The sequence below is a fragment of the Pseudophryne corroboree genome, chromosome 5, assembly GCF_028390025.1.
Source record: "Pseudophryne corroboree isolate aPseCor3 chromosome 5, aPseCor3.hap2, whole genome shotgun sequence".
NCBI lineage: Eukaryota > Metazoa > Chordata > Amphibia > Anura > Myobatrachidae > Pseudophryne > Pseudophryne corroboree.
In genome coordinates, this window is record NC_086448.1 from 360,143,013 (window position 1) to 360,156,720 (window position 13,708).

The 13,708-nt window shown below is 48.2% G+C and overlaps 1 protein-coding gene across 1 annotated transcript in view; it reads left to right on the forward strand.

Annotated features, from left to right (window-relative positions):
• TEX10 (testis expressed 10) overlaps positions 1 to 13,708 on the forward strand; it is a 266,061-nt gene that overhangs the window by 3,909 nt on the left and 248,444 nt on the right. Inside the window, exon 2 of the mRNA XM_063922654.1 lies at positions 6,256 to 6,971. Within this exon, the coding sequence (XP_063778724.1) occupies positions 6,256 to 6,971 (716 nt within the window). The remainder of the gene's footprint in view (positions 1 to 6,255; positions 6,972 to 13,708) is intronic.

The window sequence follows — 13,708 nt, forward strand, 5'->3', positions numbered from 1 at the left end:
TTTTGCGCACTTTCCCATTTGCTCCTGAAGGTAGATAATTTGGGGAGGAATCCCCTGGTGTGGATGTCTCAGTCTGTCGCCTGTCTAAGAAGGCGGTGCTACCTGCCCCAGGCTCCTTTACTATGAGGGATCCTGGGGATCGGAAGCTAGAGACTACCCTAAAATCTATATACATAGCAGCCGGCCTCTCACAAAGACCGGTCATTGCGGGTTGCTGGATGACCCATGCTGTTCATTCCTGGGCCGTTCAAATTCAGGGGGGTCTCTCTGGGGATATGCCCTTAGTTATGGTAACCCTGCTGAAGCACTTTCAGGACACTATACGTGTCCTCTGTGATTGCCTCAAGGAGATGGGGAACATTACCATGTCAGATGTCCAAGCATTAATGTCGGCACGCAGGGCCTTATGGTTACGTCAGTGGATTGCGGACGCAGAATCCGAACGTAGTGTGGAATCCCTCCCCTTTTCTGGGGAATGGCTTTTTGGGGTTGAATTAGATACCTGGATTTTCAAAGTTACGGCTAGGAAATCCACGTTTCTCCCCTCTGGGGCCCTGCCAGCGAGACGCTCCTATCCGGAGCCGTCTGTCCAGTCCTTTCGGTCTCACAGATTTCGATTGAAGGCCAGAGGTGCCTCCAGTGTGGCTAGAGGCACCAGAGGTAAATCCAGAAAACCTGCAGGTACCAGTTCTCAGAAAAAGTCAACCAGTTCTGCTTCCACTAAGGCCTCAGCATGACGGTGCCCACCCCCCACCCAACGATTTTTCAAATCAAGCTTACCAGCTTTGGAGGATATGCAAGTTTCGTTGCAACAGGCTATCCGAAAGTTGGTCCAGTCCCACGTCATTGTTCCAGTACCACTACCGCAACGTGTCAAGGGGATTTACTTAAACCTGTTTGTGATGCTGGACAGTTCAGTCAGACCCATTCTGAATCTGAAATCCTTAAATCCTTATTTGAGGGTGTTCACGTTCAAAATGTAATCCCTGCGAGTAGTTGCATAGTTGTTGAGGTTGAAAAAAGGCAAATGTCCGTCGAATTCAACCTATATAAAATACATATATATATATATATATATATATATATATATATATATATATATATATATATATCTCAAAAAAATAAAGGGAGCACTAAAATAACACATCCTAGATCTGAATGAATGAAATATTGTTATTAAATACTTTGTTCTTTACATAGTTGAATGTGCTGACAACAAAATCACACAAAAATTATCAATGAAAATCAGATTTATTAACCCATGGAGGTCTGGATTTGGAGTCGCACTCAAAATTAAAGTGGAAAAACACACTACAGGCTGATCCAACTTTGATGTAATGTCCTTAAAACAAGTTAAAATGAGGCTCAGTAGTGTGTTTGGCCTCCACGTGCCTGTATGACCTCCCTACAACGCCTGGGCATGCTCCTGATGAGGTGGCGGATGGTCTCCTGAGGGATCTCCTCCCAGACCTGGACTAAAGCATCCGCCAACTCCTGGACAGTCTGTGGTGCAATGTGGCGTTGGTGGATGGAGCGAGGCATGATGTGCTCAATGGGATTCAGGTCTGGGGAACGGGCGGGCCAGTCCATAGCATCAATGCCTTCGTCTTGCAGGAACTGCTGACACACTCCAGCCACATGAGGTCTAGCATTGTCTTGCATTAGGAGGAACCCAGGGCCAACCGCACCAGCATATGGTCTCACAAGGGGTCTGAGGATCTGATCTTAGTACCTAATGGCAGTCAGGCTACCTCTGGCGAGCACATGGAGGGCTGTGCGGCCCCCCAAAGAAATGCCACCCCACACCATTACTGACCAACTGCCAAACCGGTCATGCTGGAGGATGTTGCAGGCAGCAGAACGTTCTCCTTGGCGTCTCCAGACTCTGTCACGCCTGTCACATGCTCAGTGAGAACCTGCTTTCATCTGTGAAGAGCACAGGGCGACAGTGGCGTATTTGCCAATCTTGGTGTTCTCTGGCAAATGCCAAATGTCCTGCACGGTGTTGGGCTGTAATCACAACCCCCACCTGTGGAAGTCGGGCCCTCATACCACCCTCATGAAGTCTGTTTCTGATCATTTGAGTAGACACATGCACATTTGTGGCTTGCTGGAGGTCATTTTGCAGGGCTCTGGCAGTGCTCCTCCTGTTTCTCCTTGCACAAAGGCAGAGGTAGCGGTCATGCTGCTGGGTTGTTGGCCTCCTCCGTGTCTCCTGATGTACTGGCCTCCTGGTAGCGCCTCCATGCTCTGGACACTACGCTGACAGACATAGCAAACCTTCTTGCCACAGCTCGCATTGATGTGCCATCCTGGATGAGCTGCACTACCTGAGCCACTTGTGTGGGTTGTAGACTCCGTCTCATGCTACCACTAGAGTGAAAGCACCGCCAGCTTTCAAAAGTGACCAAAACATCAGCCAGAAAGCATAGGAGCTGAGAAGTGGTCTGTGGTCACCACCTGCAGAACAACTCCTTTATTGGGGGTGTCTTGCTAATTGCCTATAATTCCCACCTGTTGTCTATTCCATTTGCACAACAGCATGTGAAATTGATTGTCAAACAGTGTTGCTTCCTAAGTGGACAGTTTGATTTCATAGAAGTGTGATTGACTTGGAGTTACATTGTGTTGTTTAAGTGTTCCCTTTATTTTTTTGAGCAGTGTTTATAATATAAAATGCTGTATCCTTGGATTTTTTTTTTCCCGCTAGGAATTTATCTAATCCATTTTTAAATTTATTGATTAAGTCCACCATTACTACCTTCTCTGGCAGATAATTCCAAATCCTTACTGTTCTTACTATGAAGAACTCTTTTCTCCGTATAAACAGTGATTGCGGGCCTGGAAGAACAGGAATTTATGGTCTCCTTGGATATCAAGGATGCCTATCTCCATATTCTGATTTGGCCTCCTCATCTGGTGTACCTGCGGTTTTCCCTGCTGGACGATCACTTCCAAATCCAGCCACTGCCTTTCGGCCTGTCAACAGCCCCGAGGATATTCACGAAGGTGATGGCGGAGATGATGCTTCAACTCCGGGTCCAGGTGATCAATGCGGTTCCTTATCTGGACGATCTTTTGATAAAGGCAAGATCCAGGGAGCTTTTGTTGCTCCATATTGACCGCACCATCCGTCTTCTGTCCGACTATGTGTGGATACTCAACTTACAGAAGTCCCACCTCGGAGGCTCCTGTTCCTGGGGATGTTGCTGGATACTGTGACACAGAAGATGTTTCTACCAGAGGACAAGGTGAAAACACTTCAGGAGATGGTCCGCATGGTGCTCTGACCTACTCGAGTGTCTGTACATCTCTGCATAAAATTGTTGGGAAAGATGGCTGCCTCATACGAGGCAATCCAGTATGGGAGGTTCCATGCCAGAATGTTTCAGTTGGATTTCCTGAGCAAGTGGTCCGGATCGTATCTCCAGATGCACCGGATGATTCAGCTGTCACCTCAGGCCAGGATTTCCCCCCTGTGGTGGCTACAGTCCTCCAATATCCTGGAGGGCAGGAGTTTTGGGATTCAGGATTAGAACCCCCTCATGACGGATGAGAGGATGGGGAGCTGTCACCCAAGGGGCGCAGTTCCAGGGCAGGTGGCAGCCCATGAAAGCCTCCTTCCAATCAACATTCTGGAACTTCGGGCGATGTACAATGCTCTACTTCAAGCCTCTCCTCTGCTCATGGATCACGCGATCCAGGTACAGTCGGACATCGCCACGGCGGTGGCGTATATCAATCGAAAAGGAGGGACAAAAAGCAGAGCCTGCGTGCAAGTGGTGTCAAAGATACTCCTCTGGGCGGAAAGAAATGCAGGAGTCATGTCAGCAATCTTCATTCTGGGTGTGAACAACTGAGAGGCTGACTACCTGAGTCGTCATGATCTCCACCCAGGTGAGTGGGGGCTCCACCATCTGGTGTTCCAGCAGATCATCGACTTGTGTGGTTGCCCACAAATAGACATGATGGCTTCTCGACTCCTCAAGAAACTTCCCTGGTATTACTGGCGGACCAGCGACCCTCAGGCGAGGGCAGTGGACGCACTGGCGTCGCCTTGGCCGTACCGGCTGGTCTACCTGTTTCCTCCTATCCCATTGCTCCCAAGAGTGCTAAAGCGAATCAGGAATCGAGGTGTCCAGGCAGTCATAATTGCCTCGGAGGGCGTATTACGCGGATCTTCTGGACATGTCCATTGAAGACCTTTGGCCTCTACCACTCAGAATAGATCTTCTTCAAGAAGGACCGTTTGTCTGCCCGGACTTACGGCTACTTCGTTTGACGGCATGGAGGTTGAGCGGAATATCCTAGCTTACAAGGGCCTTTCCAAGAAGGTTATTGCTACCATGGTGCAGGCCAGGAAACCTGTGACGTCAAAACACTATCATCATATCTGGAGGAGATATGTCTCTTGGTGCGAGGAATGCACGTATCCGCCTGCAGAGTTTCACTTGGGACGTTCCCTGCAGGCTGGTGTGGATAAGGGCTTACATCTGGGTTCCATTAAGGTCCAGATTTCAGCTCTCTCCATTTTCTTTCAGAAGAAATTGGCAGTGTTGCCAGAAGTTCAGACCTTCTTGCAAGGGGTACTCCACATACAATCTCCCTTTGTGCCGCCTATGGCACCCTGGGATTTGGATGTAGTGTTGAAATTTCTACAGTCCTCCTAGTTTGAACCTCTGATGGTGGTAGAAGACCGGTACCTCACGTGGAAGACGGTGATGTATGTTACTGGCCCTGGCTTTTGCTCAACGTGTTTCAGAATTGGGGGGCCTTATCGTGTAAAAGTCCGTACTTGGAGGGGAAATTCCAAGTTGATCGCAGCAGGAATTCTGTTAGCAGTTGGGAAAAACCATGTTCACTGCAGGGGAGGCAGATGTAACATGTGCAGAGAGAGTTAGATTTGGGTGGGGTGTGTTCAATCTGCAATCTAATTTGCAGTGTAAAAATAAAGCAGCCAGTATTTACCCTGCACAGAAAGAAAATAACCCACCCAAACCTAACTCTCTCTGCACATGTTGTATCTGCCTCCCCTGCAGTGCACATGGTTTTGCCCAACTGCTAAAAAATTTCCTGCTGCGATCAACTTGGAATTACCCCCTTGGTCTTTTACGAGGACAGAGCGGAGCACCGGATTAGACAGCACTTCCTGCACGTCCATCTGAATCATCCTGTTATGGTTTCGTCCAGTTCTGATGCTTCTGCTCCTCCGGAGGCATTGGATGCTGTGCATACCTTGAAGATATATGTCAAGTGTACAGCTCGGGTCAAAAAGACTGATTCCTTGTTCATGCTCTATGATGCGCAGAAGAAGAGTTGCCCTGCTTGAAAGCAGTCCATTACTCGTTGGATTAGGCCTACTATCCAACAGGCCTATGTGTCAGCAGCCTTACTGGTTCCTAAGTATCTCTAAAGCCCCAATCTACTAGATCAGTGGGCTCTAAAGCCCCAATCTACTAGATCAGTGGGCTCTTCCTGGGCGACTGCCCGTGGAGTCTCGGCCTTACAACTATGCCGAGCTGCTACCTGGTCAGGGAAGAACACTTTTCTGCAGCAGTCTCCGCACCTCCCCCCCCCCCCCCCCCCCCCCTCCCATTCTGGAAGCTTTGGGACATCCCCATCGTACTAGTTTCCCCCTATATCCCTTATGAATGCTAGAGAAAATAGGATTTTAATACCTACCGGTAAATCCTGTTCTCGTAGTCCATAAGGGACATTGGGCGCCCGCCTCAGTGCGTGGACTTTTCTGCAGGTTCTTGTTTTATAGTTACCTGTTCAGCTGTTGTTACCAGCCTTTGCTGGTTGTTGTATGTTAGTGGTGTGTAAATATCACCACCCTTTCTGTTATCATGTTCCTTCTCTCATATGTCATTTCCCCTTCGGGCACGTTTTTACCTATAACTGCCTGTGGGAGGGGGCATAGAGGGGAGGAGCCAGCACACCCAATTGAATAAATTTAAAGTGCACTGGCTCCTTTGGACCCAGTCTATACCCCATTGTACTAGTTTCCCCCAGTATCCCTTATGGAGTAAGAGAAAAGGATTTACCGGTAGGTATTAAAATCCTATTTTTCTACTAAAATTATTTTGAGAAAGAAGTAATGGTCTGTAGAAGGTAGTAATCAGGCACATGCTTAAAATGCACTTAACCTGCTGATTAGAGATAAACCTATGTGGTATTGCTACTAATATTAGATATCTTGTAACATGTTTTGATCATTTTTGAGTGGGTCTAACAGTTTGGTTTCTTTTGCAGGACATTCTATCACAAATGCACCATTACAATGCTGGTGTTAAACACGGTGCTCTTGTTGGTCTCAGAGAAATCCTGTCAGCTCATCCTTCAATAATTGACTCGCACATTTCCAATATAATGAGTGAAGTGGCTGCTGTGTTTACAGATAAAGATCAACTGGTTAGATCTGCAGCCATTTCTGTTTTGCAGTATTTGTCGCCTATGATATCGCAACAGAAAATTGCACCCTTTTTTCCTCTTGTAAGTGCCCATCTTTCCACTGCTATGACTCATATTATGGCAGGTATCCAAGAAGACTCCTTAAAGATCTTGGATATCCTTTTGGAAGAATATCCTGATTTACTTATTGATCGTAGTAGTATGTTGGTGAACAATTTTCTGGAACTTATTTCTCATCAGAAGAACTCTAAAGAAATAAAGAGCACCGATAAACCATCTGCTTGGACATTGTCTGTGAATCCTAATCGAAAGATTACGTCCCAGAAATGGAGGATAAATGTACTAAGCAGGTTAAAAAAGTTTCTGCAAGCATTAGTGAAACGAGCGTCTGAAAGATCTCCCTGTAAGGAAGGCCTGCAGGACGACACAGAAAACATATTTACCTTAAATAAGAATATTCATATCTCTTGGCCAGAACATGCAAATGGTCAGCAAACTATCCGATTGTTTGATTGTGGAGAAACACAAACCACTATGAACTCATCATTCCATCTAAGGTAACTTGTTTATCCTGCAAACTAAACTTTTTCTTTTATTAGAAAAGTTTCTAATTTTTTACACTATTTTTTTTTTTTTTACTACACATGAAAATTATAAGAAGCAGGAGGGTTGGGGCTAAATGTAATTCAAACCCATAATAATTGTTTATAGTGTCTTTAATTATGTATTTGTGACTTTACATCAGGGGTGGGGAACCTTTCTTCTACCAAGGGCCATTTGGATATTTATAAAATCCTTCGGGGCCATACAAAAATTATCAACTTAAAAATTACCCTGCCCCCAGTAGTTATGCCCCCCATAGATCTGCCCCAGTTTCTATACCCCCCAGTCAGTTGTTATGCCCCATTAGATATGGCCCCAGTCAGTTGTTGTGGCCCATTTAAATATAGCCCATTAAATATGCCCCCTGTAGTTATGCCCCATTAGATATGTCCCCTAGAAGTGCTGGTTGCGCACACACACACACACACACACACACACACACACACACACACACACACACACACACACAACACACAACACAATACCAGCCCCGCTCCTGCTTCCGGACCACTGCCCTCTGCCTGGCCGCCAGCTCCTCAGAACTATGGGAGAGACGTCATGACGTCTCTCCCATAGCGCCGCACAGCCGCTCATGTACACTGCCTGAGCCGGAAGTCGGAGCTCAGGAGTCGGCTCCTTCCTCCGGCTGCTGCTGAGGGGATGGAGCTGGAAGCCTGCTGGTAACACAATATCAGCGGGCGCCCGGCATCTCCCTCGGTTAGGTGAACCTTGCCGGGCCGGAGCAAGTGGCTTTGCAGGCCTTATACGGCCCGGGGGCCTGAGGTTTCCCACTCCTGCTTTACATCAACCAAGGCTAAGGGGTGTATTCAATAACTGTCGGAAGCTGCGGTCTTGTCGGAAAGACTGCAGCGTCAGACAAATAGTTCGGAAGGGGTTCCAACCTATTCAATAGGGACTGATTTTTTTCCGACAAGTCGGGAATTCCCTACTTGTCGGAAAACACATGGATCAGCGGAATAGTCTTTCCGACAAACTCAAACCGACTTGAAAACAAGTCGGATTGAGGTGAGGAGACGAGCAGTGCTGCGGGCGGCTGGGAGAGCTGAGATTGGCAGCCGGCGGGAAGAGCTGGCTGCTGGGGGACATGTCTGCGGCGGCCGGGGGAGGCGCTGCAGGTAGAGAGGTGCCAGGCCTCTCTCCCTGCTGCGCCTCCCCCCGCCACTACAGACATGTCCCCCCGCAGCCAGCTCCTCTCGCCAGCCGCCTATCTCTGCTCCCGCTACCGTTAACCCCCCTCCGGCCGCTGCTGTCAGCGGCAGCACAGGACCCTGTGTACGGCCAAATCCAACAGTCGGATTTTGCCGTCCATTTGGGGTTGTCGGATCCATTCCAACAACTGCATGTCGGAATGGATCCGACTCTTATTGAAGAGTCCTGAAAATAGTGCTCATGTAGATGTATCCGTATACACCTAGCTTCCGTACACCATGCAATGCGAGTAAGCCAAGCAGTATAGGGTCTTTTTTGCGCAAATGTGTATCTTCGTCGTAATGTGAGGCCACAAAATCGCTTCACTAGACTGCACTGATTAATTTGATGTGCAACACTTGTATGTCTGCGATTGAGTCTGAATATACGAAGCACAATGGAACTTGGCGTGAATAAGCAGCTGCTGCATCATAGCACTCCATATCCGTGGTGATTTTAGACCTCATGGGGACCTAAGCAAGATACCAAATTAGTCCCCTTCTCTCTCAAATAATCCATAGCACTGTATTTCTGCTGCGGGGTACACTGGGCTCCACAGGGAATGACATTGGGGTGTAGAGTAGGATCTTGATCCGAGGCACCAACAGGCTTAAAGCTTTGACTGTTCCCAGAATGCATAGTGCCGCCTCCTCTATAACCCCGCCTCCGTGCACAGGAGCTCAGTTTTGTAGTTGGTGCCATGCAGTGCAGGCATACAACAGGTGGGCTGCTCCAGCAGCACTCAGAAGAGCTTTTTTAAGTGAAGAATGATGACTTCAACGGCTGCAGCAGAGACACTGTGAGTGTTAGATGTCAGTCAGACATCTCGTGCTGCAGCTCCAACACCTCACCCAGCGGCGCTGTATACTCCCGCGCCCTGGTTGCTGGGTACTTACAGCGGAGGCTCCGGTTTTCATCTGTCAGTCACACACACCACCACAGCTCTCCTGGATCGCATGGCCGCACTCAGGGAGGAGGTAAGTGGGTCCCCCAGGCGGGACCCAATTGAAATCGCGATCCGGCGCGGCTGGTGGGAGGCGGGCAGCGCGCGCTGGCGTGGACACTGTGGTAGTACAGGGACCCCACTAGACCACCAGGGCAAAGGGCACAGGTCGGTTTTACTAAAAACCTTTTACTATAAAGCATGCAGTACCCGGTGGTGAAGTCCAGCAAGGGGATAAGGCTTTGACCTGTAGCCCCTCCCTCAGCCCCAGGGCGTCATTTAGAGTAAATGTTCCCACCCTGGAGCTGCATATCTCTCTCTCCCTCACTGCCTGTCGGCGTTTGGGCGCCATTAGGACAAGCTGAGCTGATCCTGGGACTGTTTGGGTAAATCCTCCTCTGTAAAGCCGCCTGCATGTCAGCGCTGTGCATTTTACAGGACATTTAAGTATTCTACATGTCTGCTGACAGTGTTAGTTAAGAAACAGTGCATTTAGTCAGGGTTCTTCAGTACAAGTACCCTGTGATATACATCCAGTCTTTACTGTGCATTGATATATACTTATTGTGTATCTTGTGAAACACCTATAGTAAATACAACGCACTTAGCCCCTCAGGTTATAGAATATAGGGATAGCAATCTGAGTGAGATACACGAAATGGAGGTCACACAGCAGCTATATGCACACACACAGTCACATTGTACAATGCAGAAATTATAACATACTATAAAACTGCACTGGACTAGCAATACAGAGTAATACTAAGTATAGCTATACACGCAATAGATATTTCTCTTACGTCCTAAGGACCATGGGGTATAGACGGGCTCCGCAGGAGATAGGGCACCTAAAAATAACTTTTACTATGGGTGTGCACTGGCTCCTCCCTCTATGTCCCTCCTCCAGACCTCAGTTAGATCTTGTGCCCAGAGGAGAATGGGTGCACTGCAGAGAGCTCTCCAGAGTTTTCTGTTGAAAAAGAATTTTGTTAAATTTTTTATTTTCAGGGAGTCCTGTTGGCAACAGGCTCCCTGCATCGTGGGACTGAGGGGAGAGAAGCAGGGCTGGCTTAACGATTGGGCTCTGTTTCTAAGGCTACTGGACACCATTAGCTCCAGAGGGAGTCGGAACACAGGTCTCACCTGGGGTTCGTCCCGGAGCCGCGCCGCCGTCCTCATAGGCAGAAGACATCATAGGCGGCAGAAGACATCAGATCTTCATCACACACACAGAGCAGCACTGAAGGGTGCAGGGGGGGGGGGGGCAGCAATAAACCTCACATTTGGGCACTGACAAGGTAGATTAGGCTGCTGGGCAGTAATTCTACGATCCCCCGCCATTTTCTATAAAAAAAAATCAACGGGACCGAAGCCCGCCGTCGGGTGGGCGGAGCTTGATCCCCAGCACTAACCAGCGCCATTTTCTCCACAGAAGCTGCATGATGAAAACGCTAGCTCCCTGGTCTCTCCCCTGCTGAACATTCAGGCTGGAAAAAAGAGGAGGGGGGCATTTTGAGTGCAGTGAGTGGGAATCTGGTCATTTTATATATATATATATATATATATATATATATATATATATATATATATATATATATATATATATATATATATATATATATATATATATTACTAGTGATGAGCGAGGTTCGGTTTTACTCGGTTCTCAAAACGGCATCTTATTGGCTATCCAAAACACGTGACATCCGTGAGCCAATAAGATGCCGTTTTGAGAACCGAGTAAAACCGAATCCGCTCATCACTAATATATACACGCTATCTGGTCATATTTTTCCAGTGTTATTAAGCGCTGGGTGTGTGCTGGCATACTCTCTATCTGTCTCTCCTAAGGGCCTGGTTGGGGTTTTGTCCCCTTATAGGTTAATCTCTGTGTGTGGGGTGTCGGTACGTGGTGTCGACATGTCTGAAGCGGAAGGCTTTTCCAAGGAGGAGGTGGAGCAAATGAGTGGTGTGTCCCTGTCGGTTGTGCCGACTCAGGAATGGATGGACATGTGGCATATGTTGAATGCAAGTGTGGCATCCTTACATAAGAGGCTTGATAAGGCTGAATTAGGGGGGACATCAGGGGGTCAATCCTCGGATTGGACCGACTCACAGGGCCCGTCGGGGTCTCAAAAGCGTCCCTTAACACAACCGACACGGACTCTGATTCCAGTGTCGACTATGACGAAATGAAATTGTACCCTAGGGTGACAAAAAGCATTCAGTGTATGATTGTGGCAATAAGGGATGTGTTGCATATTGCGGATGAACCCTCGGTCCCCGACACAAGGGTGCACATGTTTAAGGGAAAGAAACAGATTATAAATTTTCCCACATCTCATGAGCTAAATGATTTCTTTGAAAAAGCTTGGGAGACTCCGGTAAAGAGACCGCAGATACCCAAAAGAATTTATATGGCATACCCCTTCCCTAAACAGGACAGGGAGCGTTGGAAATCACCTCCCACTGTGGACAAGGCCCTGACGCGCTTGTCCAAGAAAGTGGCGCTACCGTCTCCTGACACAGCTGCCCTTAGGGACCCTGCAGATCACAGGCAAGAGACTACCTTAAAGTGTATTTATTCTCATACTGGAGCAGTCCTTAGACCGACAATTGCGTCGGCATGGGTGTGTAGCGCGATTTCAGCTTGGACAGATGAGCTGACAACTGATTTTGATAAGATGGATAAGGATACTATATTCTTAACTCTAGTCCATATTAAAGACGCAGTCTTATTTATGAGGGATGCTCAAAGGGACATTGGTTTGCTGGCTTCTAGGGCCAATGCCATGTCTATCTCTGCGAGAAGGTCCTTATGGACTCGCCAATGGACGGGTGATGCAGATTCAAAAAAAATATGGAAGTTCTACCCTATAAGGGAGATGTATTGTTTGGGGATGGGTTGACGGACCTGGTTTCCACAGCTACAGCAGGTAAATCAAACTTTTTACCATTTATTCCCCAACAGCAAAAGAAAGTACCACCCTATCAGATGCAGACCTTTCGGTCGCACAAGTCCAGAAGAGGTCGGGGATCCTCCTTCCTCGCCAGAGGTAAGGGCAGAGGCAAGAGAGCACCTGCTTCGGCAGGTGCCCAGGAACAAAAGTCCTCCCCGGCTACTCCAAAGCCCACAGTATGACGCTGGGGCTCCCCTGAGGGAGTCCGCACCGGTGGGGGCACGTCTTCGACTTTTCAGCCAGGCCTGGGTCAGCTCAGGCCTGAATCCTTGGGTGTTGGAAATAGTTTCCCAGGGTTACAAACTGGAATTCGAGGAGGTGCCCCCGCGCCGATTTTTCAAATCGGCCCTACCAGCTTCCACATCGGAACGGGATGTAGTCTTAGCTGCAATTCAAACGCTGTGTCTACAGCAAGTAATAATCAGGGTTCCCCTGAACCAGCAGGGAAGAGGTTACTACTCAACCCTATTTGTGGCCCCGAAACGGACGGTTCGGTCAAACCTATTTTGAATCTGAAGTTCCTAAACCTGTACATAAAAAAGATTCAAATTCAAAATGGAATCACTCAGAGCGATAATAGCCAATATAGAGGAGGTGGAGTTTATGGTGTCTCTGGACATAAAGGATGCGTACCTTCATGTCCCCATATATTCCCCCCATCAGGAATACCTGAGATTCGCTGTACAGGATTGTCATTACCAATTTCAGACGTTGCCGTTTGGGCTTTCCACGGCCCCGAGGATTTTCACCAAGATAATAGCGGAAATGATGATGGTCCTGCGCAAGCATGGAGTCACAATTATCCCATACTTGGACGATCTCCTAATAAAAGCGAGATCCAGAGAGAAATTGCTGAGCAGTGTGGCGCTCTCTCTGAGAATGCTCCAGCAACACGGTTGGATTCTAAATCTACCGAAGTAGCAGTTGATTCCGACAACTCGGCTAACGTTCCTAGGTATGATACTGGATACGGAACAAATGAAGGTCTTTCTACCACTGGAGAAAACCCAGGACATCCTGAACATGGTCAGAGACCTGCTAAAAACGAAAAGGGTGTCAGTTCACCAATGCACTCGAGTTCTGGGAAAAATGGTGGCGGCCTACGAGGCCATTCCCTTCGGAAGGTTCCATGCAAGGACTTTTCAATGGGACCTTCTGGACAACTGGGTCCCATCTGCACTTACATCGGGAAAATAACTCTGTTCCCAGGGGCCAGGGTGTCTCTCCTGTGGTGGTTGCAAAGTACTCACCTGCTGGAGGGTCGCAGGTTCGGAATTCAGGATTGGATCCTGGTTACCATGGACGCGAGCCTCCGAGCAGTCACACAAGGAAGACATTTTCAGAGACTGGTCAGACCAGGAGTCCTGTCTACACATCAGTGTGTTGGAACTCAGGGCCATTTACAACGGCCTTTGACAAGCGGAGAGTCTTCTTCAAAACCTACCGGTTCTGATTCAATCAGACAATGTCACAGCAGTGGCTCATGTGAACCGCCAAGGCGGGACAAGAAGCAGAGTCGCGATGGCGGAAGCCACCAGGATTCTTCGCTGGGCGGAAAATCACGTAAGCGCTCTGTCGG